The following is a 14,563-nucleotide window of genomic DNA, read 5'->3' on the forward strand; positions in this document are numbered from 1 at the left end:
GGACGAGGGTGGGGGAGGGGGAAGGGACGAGGGTGGGGAAGGGGGAAGGGACAAGGGACGAGGGTGGGGGGAGGAAGGGACAAGGGATGAGGGGGGAGGGAAGGGACAAGGGACGAGGAGGGAGGGAAGGGACGAGGGGGGGAAGGGAAGGGACGAGGAGGGGGGAGGACAAAGGGGGGAGGGACGAGGGGGAGGAGGGAAGGGACGAGGGGAGGAGGGGAGGAGGAAGGGACGAGGAGGGGAGGGTGTGGGGGAAAGGGAAGGGATGAGGGGGGAAAGGGAAGGGACGAAGGGGGGAAGGGAAGGGACGAGGAGGGGGTAAGGGACAAGGGACGAGGGTGGGGGGGAAGGGACGAGGGGGGGGGGGAGGAAAGAATGGAAGGGACGAGTGGGGGAATGGAAGGGACGAGGGGGGGGAGGCAAGGGACGGGGGGGGGTAAGGGACAAGGGATGAGGGTGGTGGGGGGAGGGACAAGGGACGAGGGTGGGGGGGAAGGGACAACGGATGAGGGTGGGGGAGGGGAAAGGACAAGGGACGAGGGTGGGGGGGAAGGGACAAGGGATGAGGTTGGGGGTGGAAGGGATAAGGGACGAGGGTGGGGGGGAAGGGACAAGGGACGAGGATTGGGGTGGAGGAAGGGACAAGGGACGAGGGTGGGGGGGAGGGGAAGGGACAAGGGACGAGGGTGGGGTTGGGAGTGGAAGGGACGAGGGTGGGGGGGAGGGGCAAGGGACGATGGTGGGGAGAGGAAGGGACAAGGGACGAGGGGGGGAGGGAAGGGACGAGGGTGGGGAAGGGAAGGGACGAGGGGGGGAAGGGAAGGGACGAGGGGGAGGAGGGAAGGGATGAGAGTGGGGGGAGGGAGGAAGGGACAAGGGACGAGGGTGGGGGGGAAGGGGCAAAGGGCGAGGGTGGGGAGAGGAAGGGACGAGGGGGTAGGGAAGGGATGAGGGGGGGGGAAGGGACGAGGGGGGAGGGAAGGGATGAGGGGGGGGGAGGGAAGGGACGAGGGGGGGAGGGAATGGACGAGGGTGGGAGGGAATGGATGAAGGTGGGAGGGAAAGGGGGAGGGAGGAAGGGACGAGGGTGGGGGGAGGGAGGAAGGGACGAGGGTGGGGGGAGGGAGGAAGGGACAAGGGACGAGGGTGGGGGGAGGGGAAAGGCACGAGGGTGGGGGGAGGAGGAAAGAGACAAGGGTGGGGGTGGGTGAAGGGACGAGGGTGGGGGGAGAAAGGGACGAGGGAGGGTGGGGGAGAAAGTGACGCGGGAGGGGTGGGGTGGAGGGACGAGGGAGGGGTGGGGGGGGAGGGACGAGGGAGGGGTGGGGGGGAGGGACGAGGGAGGGGTGGGGGGGAGGGACGAGGGAGGAGTGGGGGGGAGGGACGAGGGAGGGGTGGGGGAGGGACGAGGGAGGGGGTGGGGGGGAGGAGGGAGGGAGGAGGGAGGAGGTGGGAGAGAAAGGGACGAGGCTGGAGGAGGGAAAGGGACAAGGGTGGGGGGGGAGGGACGAGGGTGGGGGGAGGGAGGGAGGGACGAGGGTGGGGGGAGGGAGGAAGGGACAAGGGACGAGGGTGGGGGTGGGGGAGGGGGAAAGGCACGAGGGTGGGGGGAGGGGGAAAAGACAAGGGTGGGGGTGGGGGAAGGGACGAGGGTGGGGGGAAAATGGACGATGGAGGGGGTGGGGGAGAAAGTGATGGGGGAGGAGTAGGGGGGAAAGGGATGAGGGAGGGAAATGGATGAGGGAGGGGTGGGGGAGGGAAAGGGATGAGGGAGGGGTGGGGGGGAAGGGATGGGGGAGGAGTAGGGGGGAAAGGGACGAGGGGGGAAGGGACGGGGTAGGGGGGGGAAAGGGACTGGGGAGGGGTAGGGGGGGAAAGGGACTGGGGAGGGGTAGGGGGGGAAAGGGACTGGGGAAGGGTAGGGGGGGAAAGCAGGGTAGGAGGGGAAAGGGACGAGGGAGGGGAAAGGGACGAGGGAGGGAAAGGGCCGAGGGAGGGAAAGGGACGAGGGAGGGAAAGGGACGAGGGAGGGAGTGAGAGGAGGGTGAATGTATCGCTCTCAAACAGTAATTAATTAATTACGCAGATTTTCAAAGGCGAAAACAAACACAGCTGGTGGAAAAAATACCGATCAGCCGGAGGTCGGGATGGGCCGCCGATTAATGTAAAAGTTATCCACAAACAGCTGTGGGTTCTCTTTCTCTCTCTCAGAAAAGGAAGGGAAGCAAAGGGCAGGAAGGAAGGAACATAAATGAAAACGAGATACGGGTACAAAAAAAAAACCGAGGAGGAAAAAAGAGGAAAAGGGGTGGTGGGTGTAATGGTATTACATTATGTGTGTGGGACCGGAAGTGCTGGGCACGTTTTGGAGTATGAAGGTGGACTTCCGGCTAAGGGGACCAGGCGGTGTGTGTACGGGGTCGTTGCACATGAACCTGATTCTGGGTGCTGCAATAAATGATTGTTCTCTTTGACATCGCCTCGTGATCTATTCTACATTAGAACCTTACATGGTGGCAGCGGTTTTACGAACCATATTCGAGCTCATCGAGGTAAAAAGCCGGTGTTTCCCATGCCTCTTGTAATCGGCTCATTCCTCGTTGATCTCGCAGCCGCCGTTCACAATGTCAGACCTGGCAGGAACTCCGTGCATGGATTGGACCACGCCTAACACAGCGGTGGCTTTTAAGATGTTTAGGCAGCGATTGGAGCTGTGCTTTCAAGTTTGAGGCATTACGGAGAACAACCAGGTGCCACTGATTCTGCTTCAAGTGGGAGAGGAAGGCCTCAAACGGTACAGCACATGGACTTTAACAGCAAACAGCGACAGCAACCCGCACATATTTTCAATTGCTTCCTGGAACAAATGGACCCCTCTGATAACTTCAGGATCTGTCGACTGGAGCTTCGTTACTGCAGCCAGAATCTCGGTGAGTCGCTGGACGCCTTTATCAGCCGGTGCAAGCTTCTCTCCCAGAAGTGTGATTTCAGCTCCAATCAAGAAGAGGACGACCGCTTGATAGAACAGATCATTGTAAGTACCCAAATGTCCGACTTTCAGAAGGAGCTTCTGACAAAACCTAAGACCTTCACTCTCAACGAGGCCTTGAAACTGGGGCGCACATACGAGGTGTCGGTCACATACATCAAACAGCTGCACACTATGAGTGATTTTGCTAACAAAGCAACCGACAACGTAAACATCTCCACTGTTGGCCCGAGATTCAGTAAGTGCAAGAACTGTGGTACCTCACACCCTCCAACACGTAACCAATGTCCTGCTCACAACGACACATGCAGATTGTGTGCTAAACTAGGCCATTGGGCCAAGTTCTGTCTTACGTCCAAGTTTCAACAACCGTGACCCTACCTCTCATCGAGTGCCTACAGACACCAAACATTGAGAAGCTTTGCACCCAACAACTACGATCCTGCAGGTAATGCTCGCCAGAATGCTCACTGGAACCCCCAGGCATCACATGCTCATGTTGATCTTCACAGCACAGACCAAGAAGGTACACCAGACACTCGGGTTCCAGGACAACACCCATGCGTAAGGTATTCGCGGTTTCCTAACACTCACAGTGTTCACCATGCCAGTGCACAACACGAAGCAGTGTATGACGCACCTATAATGGAACGGCAACACAGGCGTCAGCACAACACCGATGACCCTGATGGCCTTGTGTCACAGTTTGATTCATTGACTTTTGATTCGATTGATACACCTGGTCAACGTAATGAGGATTACACAACACTTCATGTCAGTCTATGCAACAGGCCGGGTATTCATTATCTTCAGCTGAAGGTGGACAAGGAAACACGTTGCCCATTCGCACTTTTCGACATATGTTTCCTGAAATGCATAATTCAAATTATGAACCCTACATTGGCTCTCTTCAGACAGCAGAAAGTGTCTTAACTGCGTGCAATGGAACTGACATCAAGCGTTTTGGCACTGTAGACGTGGCCTGCAGTTACAAGGGATCACCATGGACCAGCACACGTTTTTTTGTTGTGGATGTCAGTGGTCCTGCAGTTCTGGGCCTTCCATCGTGTGAGAATCTACACGTTGTTATGTTGCATTGTTCAATGAACAGTAACCAACCACTGGTTTACAACAGTGTGAAGGATGTAATGGATGCATACCCACAACAATTTGACCACATCGGTGAATTTAATACAATGCACAAGCTTGTTGTGGACCCAAATGTCCCACCACATGTCGATCCACCACGCAGAACCCCTATTGCTCTCAGGGACAAAATTCAATCAGAACTTGATGAGATGGTTCTACAGGGAGTCATATGGCGTATCAAGGAACCAACGGAGTGGGTCAGCTCTCTCACATATGTAACCAAAAAAGATGGCAATATTCGGATTTGTTTGGACCCAAAGCACCTCAATCGAGCCCCGATTCGCCCGTATCACAAAATACCTACAACGGAAGAGCTCAATCACAAATTTGCAGGAGCAAACTACTTCTCCAAAGTTGATGCCAAGTCAGGTTATTGATCTGTGAGAATCGATGAAGATAGCCAACAACGTCTTACATTTCAGACCCAAGCGGGCCGGTATTGTTTCCAACGGTTGCCATTTGGACTGTATGTAAGCCAGGATATTTTCCAGATGGAAATGGACCGTATTCTCCAGAATTGTAAAGGTGCAGTTGGCATAGCAGATGACATCGCTGTCTATGGTGCCACCGAGGAGGAGCATGACCGGCACCTCGAGGAACTGATGAAAAAAGCACAATGCGAAGGCCTCGTTTTCAATTCAAACAAATGCTACATCAACAAGCGTTACGCCTCGGTCCCCCGTCGGTGAAGTGATGTGAGTTGACAAAGTGGAAGACGCAAGGTGGCCATCTTGGATTTTGACGTGGCGACGCAATTTTCAATAGCGTTCTCCCTTATGCGTAGATACACCCACGCACCAGATTAGAAGTTAGTAGTTCGTTTATTTTTCAAGATATTTCGCTCACAAGGTTCAGACATATATATGGTGGTGGCCATCTTGGATTTTGACGTGGTGACCCAATTTTCAATAGCGTTCTTCCTTATGCGTAGATACACCCACACACCAGATTAGAAGTTAGTAGTTCGTTTATTTTTCAAGATATTTCGCTCACAACGTTCAGACATATATATGGTGGCGGCCATCTTGGATTTTGACGTGGCGACCCAATTTTCAATAGCGTTCTTCCTTTTGCCTAGATACACCCACACACCAGATTAGAAGGTGGTACTTCACTTATTTTTCAAGATATTCCGCTCACAAGGTTCAGACATACATGGCATCAGACATACATGGCGGCGGCCATCTTGGATTTTGACGTGGGTTGCACCCACACACCAAATTAGAATTTCGGTCCTTCGCTTATGCTTGCACGATCGCACATACGCACGCACGCCCGCACGCATGCATGCATGCACGCACGCACGGACGGACACACCGACGGAGGGGAAAACCATAGTCCCCCTTTCGCTCCGTGGTGCGATGGGGGACAAAAAGACCAGCATTACCTTCTTCGGTAACACTTATAGTAGCCAAGGAATACAGCCTGACCAGCAGAAGGTGGAAGATCTGAGAGCTGTTCCAAAACCTGAGAACAAAGCCACTTCCGTTTCCGGTCTTGCTGGCGAGGGTTCGTTTTTTCGCAGCTCCACACGCTCTCCATCGAAATCGAAGTTAAGTAATTGTTCCCATTTTGTATTTTCGTTAAAACTGTATTTATTTTATGGTGTATGTACGTATATTGTCCCGACAAAGATTTTCGGTGCAAATCTTTCATACCTGTATTGAAAATCGTGTTAATTCGTGTCGTCTTGAGGCCTTGTACAGTGTACACTGTACAACCTTGAGGCTTTGTTTTTCTCTCAGCACCTGTCGTTTGTGATCCAATAACTTTCGTTCTCTGTTTTCCCAGTCTTTCCACCCCAAAGCCTACTTCCTTATGTAAATCTCAACTCAAAAAAACAACAAAAAAAGACATTACCTTCTCTGTGCTCATTCGTTTATTCATTCTTATTCGTTCGTTCGTTCTTCGACCACGTGTTTCTCCCCCATTTCCCCAGATAGATTGTCAAATTTCAACTCGTTATTTTATCGTCCATGCGATATTGTTTGATAATTATAGTTAGTTTTGGTTTGAATTTCCTGTAACTCGTAATTAATTAATCGTGTTCTGCTCCTCGTGTGTGGCCTTGTAGTTGTACCCCCGTCGGTGTTTTGTTAACTTAAGCGTGTTTTGCTTGGCTCTTGGTTTTTTCCCTTCTACCCCGAACATAATACTCTGTCTAACGTTCTAAATCCCCACCCCCCCCACCCCCCAAAAAAAACAAAAAAACAAAAACATTTATTTTCTTTTCTCCACGTGTACTGTTGTCTCATCCTGTATTTTCTGTCCAGGTGTGCTGTTCGCCCCGCCCCCATTATCTCCTTGCCATCCACCGTTTGCCCTGTTCACGTGACTCGTGGTGGTCCCTCTCGGCTCTCCCCCCGTTGGTATTTTTGTGCATATAAGATTGTTCACGTTTCTGTTTAAATATTATTTAAATATGTTTAACCTTTCCCCTTCTGTGTTTTATTCAGTGGTATATTACAACACGCTGTTTTTCTTCCTATTTAAAAGGCTTTTCTCAATTTCCTCTCCAACTCATTCCACTTCAAAAAAAAGAAATTCAATATCTTATACGTCTCCCTCACTACATGGTCTAAATTCACATTCATTCCATCCCTCCTCCATCGTTCTGAATCGGATTGCTAACTTGAAAATCACAACAAACCCAATTTGTTATCAATGTTCGTCTTTCATTAATCATCCACTTTCTAAACAACCCCTCTTGCCCCTCCCATCCAAATCCCCCCCCCTTGCACCTACACTCCTAAACTCCCCCCTTGCCCCTCCACTCTTAAACTCCCCCCTTGCCCCTCCACTCCTGAACTCACCCCTTGCCCTTCCCCTCCTAAACTCCCCCCTTGCCTCTCCCCTCCAAATCCCCCCCCTTGCCCCTACACTCCTGATCTCCCCCCTTGCCCTTCCCCTCCTAAACTCCCCCTTTCCCCCTCCCCTCCAAATCTCCCCCCTTGCCCCTCCCCTCCAAATCTCCCCCCTTGCCCCTCCCCTCCTAAACTCCCCCCTTGCCCCTCCCCTCCTAAACTCCCCCCTTGCCCCTCCCCTCCTAAACTACCCCCTTTCCCATCCCATTCAAAACTCCCCCCAAACCCCTCCACTTCAAATCTCCCCCCCAGCCATCCCTCCCAAATTCTCCCCCCTCCCACCTCCTCCTCAAAGCTGCCTCCTCCCCACTTCGTCTCCCTTCTATCTCATACCTCCACCTCCCCCAACCCAACCTTCTACTTTCCTATGCCCCCCCCCCCTCAAACAACCTCTCACTGTGCCTCATCCCATCACCATCAAACCTTTCGTCCTCCTCATCCTTCCCTTTCTTGTAACTCTTCTGTAATCTCTGACACACTATCAACTGCTCTCCCTACCTCCCCTGCCCCCTCTCATCCTTCATCTGACCCTACCCCTCCCCTCCCCTGTCCTGCACACGATGCTCCCCCTCTCTCCTCATTAATGGTATAGACCTCAAGCATATGGGGCCTTCACTCAAACCTGATTGATCTCTCCATTCAGGTTGCTTCTGACAATCCAGACTTGATCTGCTTAACAGAAACTTTCCTCCTTCAAGATGTCTCTGATTCCTTAATATCTATTCCTGGTTACTCCCTCCTCAGGTATGATAGACCTGAGCCTCGTCCTGGTGGTGGGGTGGCTATATTTATCAAAAACTCTCTTCCTCACTCTCCTTGCACTGTCCTCTCTCCACCCCACCCCCAGGAGTACCTCTGGCTATGGCTTCCCCTCCACACCCACCTTTTGTTCATATGTGTTCTGTACCGTCCTCCAAACAGTTAAGTCACTATCTCTACCCTCAGTATCCCCAGAAGTGCCAGGAAGCACGATCTCTCCACACTCAAGAATGAACTCTCAAACCTGTCTCCTTCCTCGAAATCCTGGTGGTGTCTGGTCAAATCCGTTTCTGGTGTTTGTTCCACCTCCACCCCCTCCCTTACCTAAAATGGCTACACGGTTGACATCGCATGTGATAAAGCCAAATGCCTCAACTCTGTGTTTGCCTCAAAATCTTGTGTCCCAAACCCATCTCTCTCTGTTCCCACCTTACCCAGTCAAACCCAGCTGCTCCTGGACTCTGTGTCCTTCTTTCCTGACAAGGTGGAGAAGTTTTTGTCAAACCTCGACTCTGAATCTGCAACTGGACCAGACGGCAGCAGCCCACGGGTCCTAAAATCCTGCTCTGCTGCTCTATCTCACCCTGTCTCTGTTCTTTTCACCCTCTCTTTTGCTCAAGGTCATCTGCCAGCATCTTGGAAATCAGCAAACATTACTGCTTGACACAAAAAATGTGCAAAAACAGATCCTTGCAACTACAGACCAATCAGCCTGCTTCCAATTATCAGCAAAGTCATGGAATCCATCATTGCTTCGGTATCAAATCCTTCCTCTTCTCCAATGGCTTGATCTCTGATCATCAATTTGGATTCAGACCAGGTCATTCTACTCTGGACATGTTGCTTCTGCTGTCTCAACAATGGATGGAGGTCCTCAATGCCAAACAGGAAATCAAAGCTGTCTCCCTTGACATATCATGTGCCTTCGATATGGCCTGGCACCCAGCTCTGCTCACCAAACTCTCCTCCTGTGGTATTCATGGAAATCTCCACTCATGGCTTGCGGACTTCCTCTCTGGCCATAGTCAACGTGTGGCCCTGAATGGATTTCTCTCATCTCCCCTTTCTGTTCTGGCTGGAGTTCCCCAAGGTAGTGTTCTGGGCCCTGTGCTATTTCTGGTCTTCATCAATGATCTCTCCGACTCTCTGGAAAATCCTCTCTATCTCTTCGCTGACGACTCCACGATCTGCCTCTCCATTCCTCACCCCTCAGATCGGCAGTCTGCAGCCTCCTCACTCTCTGCAGACCTGGACAAAATCAGACTGGTCAAACAAGTGGAACATGTCTTTCAATCCTGACAAATCTCACACTCTTACTATGTCTCTCCGAAAAGACCGACTGGAAAACCCTCCCATCTACTTTCTCAACAATCCTCTCCAAGAAGTTCTGTTGCTCAAGCTTTTGGGTCTTACTATCTGCCATGATCTTTCCTGGGAAAACCACATTTCCAAGCTGGCCTCCAAAGCCAGTCGCCGACTGGGCATCCTCCGTCGTGCGAAGTCCTTCCTTGGCACACCTGAGCTCCTCACCACATACAAGGCTTTCATCCACAGCTCAATGGAATACTGTTCCCCCCTCTGGGCCGGTGCTCCTGCCTCACACCAAGCTCGTCTTCACGCTGTTGAAACCAAAGCTTTCAGAATCATTGGAATCTCCTGCGATGAAGCTAACTCCGAGGGCCTTTCACTCACTCACCGCAGGCAGGTTGGTGGTCTTTCTGTCTTCTACCGACTCCTCTCCGGCCTTGCTCCCCCAGCTCTCTCTGTGCTCTGTCCCCCTAATATTCCTACAGGTCGCACAAGATCTGCCAGCAACCCTCTTATGGTTAAACTGCCAAAATCTAGGCTCTCTGCTCACCCTCACTGTTTCATTCCCCTTTTCTCCCGCCTCTGGAACAAACTCCCCCACTCCCTTCAATCCCACTCTTCCCTCCAGGTCTTTAAAGCAGCTGTTCACCACCACCTCTGATCTTCCCCCATCCAAAACCTTGATCTTTTCTACCCCCACGAATTCACCCCAGATACACTTTTTTTGAAATTCCAACTTCTTTGCTGGAAGTCCTTGCAGTGTTCATATGTTTTATACCTCTCCCACCTCCCCCCAAGCCCTCTCCCTCCCACATTTCTCTCGATGTCCCTGCTCTCAAATGTTGTTTGCGTCCTTCCCCTCTCTCCCCATCTTGTCTACCGCTCCCCATATTTTTGTGTTTTATGTGTCGGTTTGACTTTTTGTGTGATTAATGTTAGCTCTTTCACGAGCCTCGATGTTGTGTGTAAAAAAAAAAAAAAAAATGGGGTTCAACTCTGAAGCGCTTCGCAGAAAGTTGAGTTGCGCTGGACATCAGCAAAGCCTGTGACAGGGTTTGGCACAAAGGGCTCATGACGAAGCTCCCAATGTACAGTATTCAACTTCAGCTTGTCTCCTGGTTTTCTATAAACTCTACCTGTCTACCTGTGTACCTGGTTTGTCTACCTGTGTCCCTGGTCTCTACCTGTGTGGATGGTGCCCACTTTGACACCCAACACATCAATTAAGGTATCCCTCAAGGTTCTGTCATCTCCCACTCCCTTCCTTTCATCAATGACCTTGACCCAGCAAATAACAACCCTGTCCATTCCTTTGCCGACAATTCCACCATCCTCCAGTTATAAATCCCAGTACTCCTATCAGTTCCTTGTTGTCAGTCGCCTCTCAACTCCTGCCTCCAACAATCATGATCTCGAACTCATCTTTCAATGGGGCTCCAACAACTTTTGGATCACGAGTTATCAAGTGACCACTATATTCGTCATGTGTGTGCATCTGTCTGTGTGTGTCTGTCTGTGTGCCTGTCTGTTCGCAGCATAACTACCCGATGATATCATCCGATCTAGATGAAACTTGGGTGGGAGGTTGATATCATGATCTAGTTGTGTCCTGCCTAGAGTGGGCGTATTGTGCACATTGTGGGCGGAGCCACGCCCGAAAAAGATGTCTTTTTAGGGGATAATAGAGTTCAAGGTACATCTTCTCTGAGGGGTTTGGTGGAATCTGACAGGGGTTTCGATATTTGGTTTGGCCAATGTCATGTGTCTAGCCCCACGGAGCTCGATTTTTTTTTTGTCGTTTCATTTTTCACCGAATTTTCGGTATTGTGCAGCTAACTAACCTCATAACTGATTATACATTATTTTCTATCTCATTTCAAGGTCAGTAACCTTCGTTTTGACATTTCCAGGCCTGTTTCGGTTATAGTCCGTCCTTTGTCATTGGATACCGCTCACTCGTGAACCATCGTCGTATCCTGACTTGGTCCTCTTTCAATCAATGCAAGAATCAAACCATACTTATGCAGAACAAGATCAACACAGCCAACCTTTCAAAAACAAAAAACCATCCCTTAATGCTTTGTCGTTCGGCCCTACTGTTGGTTTTCCCCTTCTCTTTCTGCTGTTGCTTTTGCTGCATCCTGATCCGTTCTGTGTTTTAGCTGTGCCATGAGCCTTGACATTGTATACAAAAAGGAAATAGTGTACATATGAAAGGAGACTGCTGAAATAAAGTGAAAAAATATTTTTATTTATTTCAAAATACATCCCACTGCTCGCATGCGAAGATGACCTAACTTCCCTCATATATATGAATGGTTCCAAACAGCTGAAAACATTCCAGGGATACATTTGCAACATGCTACCATACTTTATTGGCATGCACAATTTCAATAACCAAATATCCCCCAAATAAACACCGAAATCAGTTTCAAAACAAAAGCCAACCACAACGTACCATGTTTTTGCAAAATAACTTTTTTTTTGGTGGAATACAAAAATGAAAAAGGCCAACCTACAAGAAAACACACTACAATTAATCAGCCTAATTAGGAGAATACAAGAAAATAAATTGTAACACACATTGCATAACAAAAATACAAAAAGTGCTAATTTGGCACAAGCTGTGCAGTTTTACAATCTTTAGCTGAACCTGAACCCCTCCTCTCTTCACATCCCCTCAAAAAATATATAAAAAAACAACCTTGTTTCAACCAACACCAGAATGTGGAAGGTTATAAACACGGGAATACTTAGTATGTTCGTTTAGAACAATCAGTAACCAAACGAGGAAAGGTGTTAACTTGTGTAATGGAACAAAATAACAATAATAAGCCTGAGTTTCTATCTAATTTATCTCAGCAGAGGATGAGCGATGCTCTATCTATTAACATATCAAGAATCATTTCGCTAAAACAAACCAGGCTACACATGGTCAGAAAGAAGGTGAAAATATGAAATGATGCACGTTTACCAGAATGAAAAATAAAATCAAACAATCTGGATATGACATATTGAGCTTTGGAAAAGAAAAAAACAAACGTGATTGGTGTTGGCTTAGCGGTTAGGGTGCCGGCTTGGGATCCAAGGATCCTGGGCTCGAATCCCGGTCGATCACCGAATTAACGCCGGGGGGATTGACTCAGCCTGTCATCCCTCCGAGGTCGGCAAATTGAGTACAAACAAATATAAACATCCAATAATAAAAAAGGACAACGAAAAATTTAAATCTCTACAAGAATTTTTGATAAACAGCACACGTCCAGAAGGATCATTTATTCAGGATAATTCATTATGATGGTAAATTTATGATCATTTCTTCACCATGCCCTACAAAGATCAGGTTGGGATAAAAATTTGGTACAACTATTTCAGTAACAATTATTAAAAGTGCATTTGAGACATTTCCTTGCATTGTAAAGCGATTTCTTTGGACGTCAGACATCAGTTGCAAAACGAAGGGAAGAACCCTCGCATAGACAATTATTAATTAGCCCCTCTTGCATTTTGGAACCGGCAGGGTTGCACCACTTTAGAGGTCTGCACCAAGGAGATGGCGTGTTGTTTTCATACTGACCACCGCGTTCGGGAGAAGCCTGTGGCTGAAATACAGTAGTAGATATAAACAAATGATTATATTATCAAGGAAGTGAAACTGTAAAACTTTGCTCGATTTATAGCATCAAAGAAAAAGAGAAAATAAACTCATCTATCTGGCTGTGAGCCAAACAATCAGAACTACTTAACAGTGAAGAAGAAGAAAAATTTATGAGTTATTCAACTCTTGCTCTTCTCCGTAGAGACATAACTGACAAGACGTCACTGCAGACACAAGACATATCCACACATCACTCCTGGGCAGTTATTGCTGCCCTCTACCGTCATGTTCTTTTTTTTTTTTTTGCTGTAGAGGTCAAATACGTTGTCCTTACAATGGGTCTGACAACAACCCTGAGGCAGTCTCCAGTCTGTTCAGTGTTCAGCTCTTCTAAATAATAAAAGCTCACTATTCATGAAACCATTTGAGTCTATCACAGGAGTTAGACCAGGAAGTGACTTTAATTCCATAGGCACAATTTAAAAAAAGTAAACAAGGGAGTGGGGTTTAACGAGGAGGGGGCTACTGGAAGAACATATGTGCAACCTGAAAGGACAAAGAAGGGGCAGTTTGAACAGGGAAAAACAAATTTACCAATGAGCGTCAATACAAACAGCAATACAACAAGTACCGAAGCCTTAGCAATTTCACCCTTGTTGGACCATTTTCAGGATCAGTGTAAACCAAAACGATCCCAGTACAGCACAGCCAAGAGGCTTCTCTACAGTCCAAAAGGCAACAATGGTACGTTCTAAACTGGCAAGAAATCTTTTATTTTCCCCAGTTACGCAGTTGCAGTCAGATCGTGGGATTAATCAGTTGGAGTTGCCTTCATTGGACGAAGGACAAAATGGAAATTTAGTACAGTATATACACTCATGGATGCCGCACAAACCTTGCCTGTGTAACACAATGTACAGCCAGTTACACTTCCATCTTCAAACTTTCAATTCGACACCTCATATCATGTATTTGACAGGTAGGTCCTGACTTGTCAATGAGTGATATCGATTTAGATTTTTTAAAAACGCATGGACACTGCTAGAACTTCCAGGAAAGAAGTCGGTATTTAAAAAAAAAGTGGATCTGGGGGTGAATTAACGGGGGTAGAAGAGATCAAGGTTTTCGATGGGGGAAGACAAGAGATGGTGGTGAACAGCTGTTTTAAAGACCTGGAGGGAGGAGTGGGATTGAAGAGAGGGAGGGAGTTTGTTCCTCAATTCAATAACCTCAATTTCAATTTCGACAATAACCTCAATTTTAACGTTTTACTGTACTTTGGCTCTGAATTTGTCCCAATCACATGCGCAGAGAATAATGAGATAATTTTGTCTATTCTGTCTGGCAGTCAAACAAAATTGAAAATCATTCCAAACAGGAAACATACTGTTTTTAAGGACATTATAAAGGACACAAACAACAGGCACGAATAACTAATGTAACATGTTAGATAGGGTGATGTAATATACACTGGATAAAACGGTGGTAAAACCTGGAATATTTTTATTTGCCTTTAAACCTTTATTTAAATTGAATTAAATACTTGAACACTGTAGACCACAAATGGCCTTCATAATACTTCAAATAACCCCCAGTTTTGCAGGACTTGGACATGTTCAATAGGGTGTTGTATGTAATAGGAGCTGTGAAGCACAGTCCATGGAAAGTGGGCGTGGCACGTGAGAGGGTGCAGCATCAGGGTGACAAGGCCATTCATATGGCTATGTCCGATGCTGATTGACGCTGCGTTCTCTGGTGATCAATAAAGCCTCCATGTCTTAAACTTATCCTAAACTTACAAGTCGACTTATTACAATGTACAAGGGTGGTGTATAAGACTGCTTCAGTCACGCTAAACTTCCAGATTAAAATAAATAAAAAAATCTTTAAAATCTT

At 48.3% G+C, this 14,563-nt stretch overlaps 1 protein-coding gene across 4 annotated transcripts in view; it reads right to left on the reverse strand.

Moving 5' to 3' along the window:
- Window positions 1-11,299: 11,299 nt before the first annotated feature.
- Window positions 11,300-14,563, reverse strand: part of LOC137431456 (uncharacterized) — a 58,897-nt gene continuing 55,633 nt past the window's right edge. For 2 of the 4 annotated variants that reach the window (XM_068122802.2, XM_068122793.2), the window contains exon 16: window positions 11,300-12,671. In XM_068122802.2, the coding sequence (XP_067978903.2) occupies window positions 12,637-12,671 (35 nt within the window). In that variant the 3' untranslated portion in view covers window positions 11,300-12,636. Of the gene's footprint in view, window positions 13,840-14,563 lie in introns of all 4 variants that reach the window. The other 2 variants (XM_078780634.1, XM_068122812.2) reach the window with 2 other exon arrangements.

Source organism: Myxine glutinosa, chromosome 1 (genome assembly GCF_964187855.1).
Source record: "Myxine glutinosa chromosome 1, kmMyxGlut1.1, whole genome shotgun sequence".
In the NCBI taxonomy this organism is placed as follows: Eukaryota; Metazoa; Chordata; class Myxini; order Myxiniformes; family Myxinidae; genus Myxine; species Myxine glutinosa.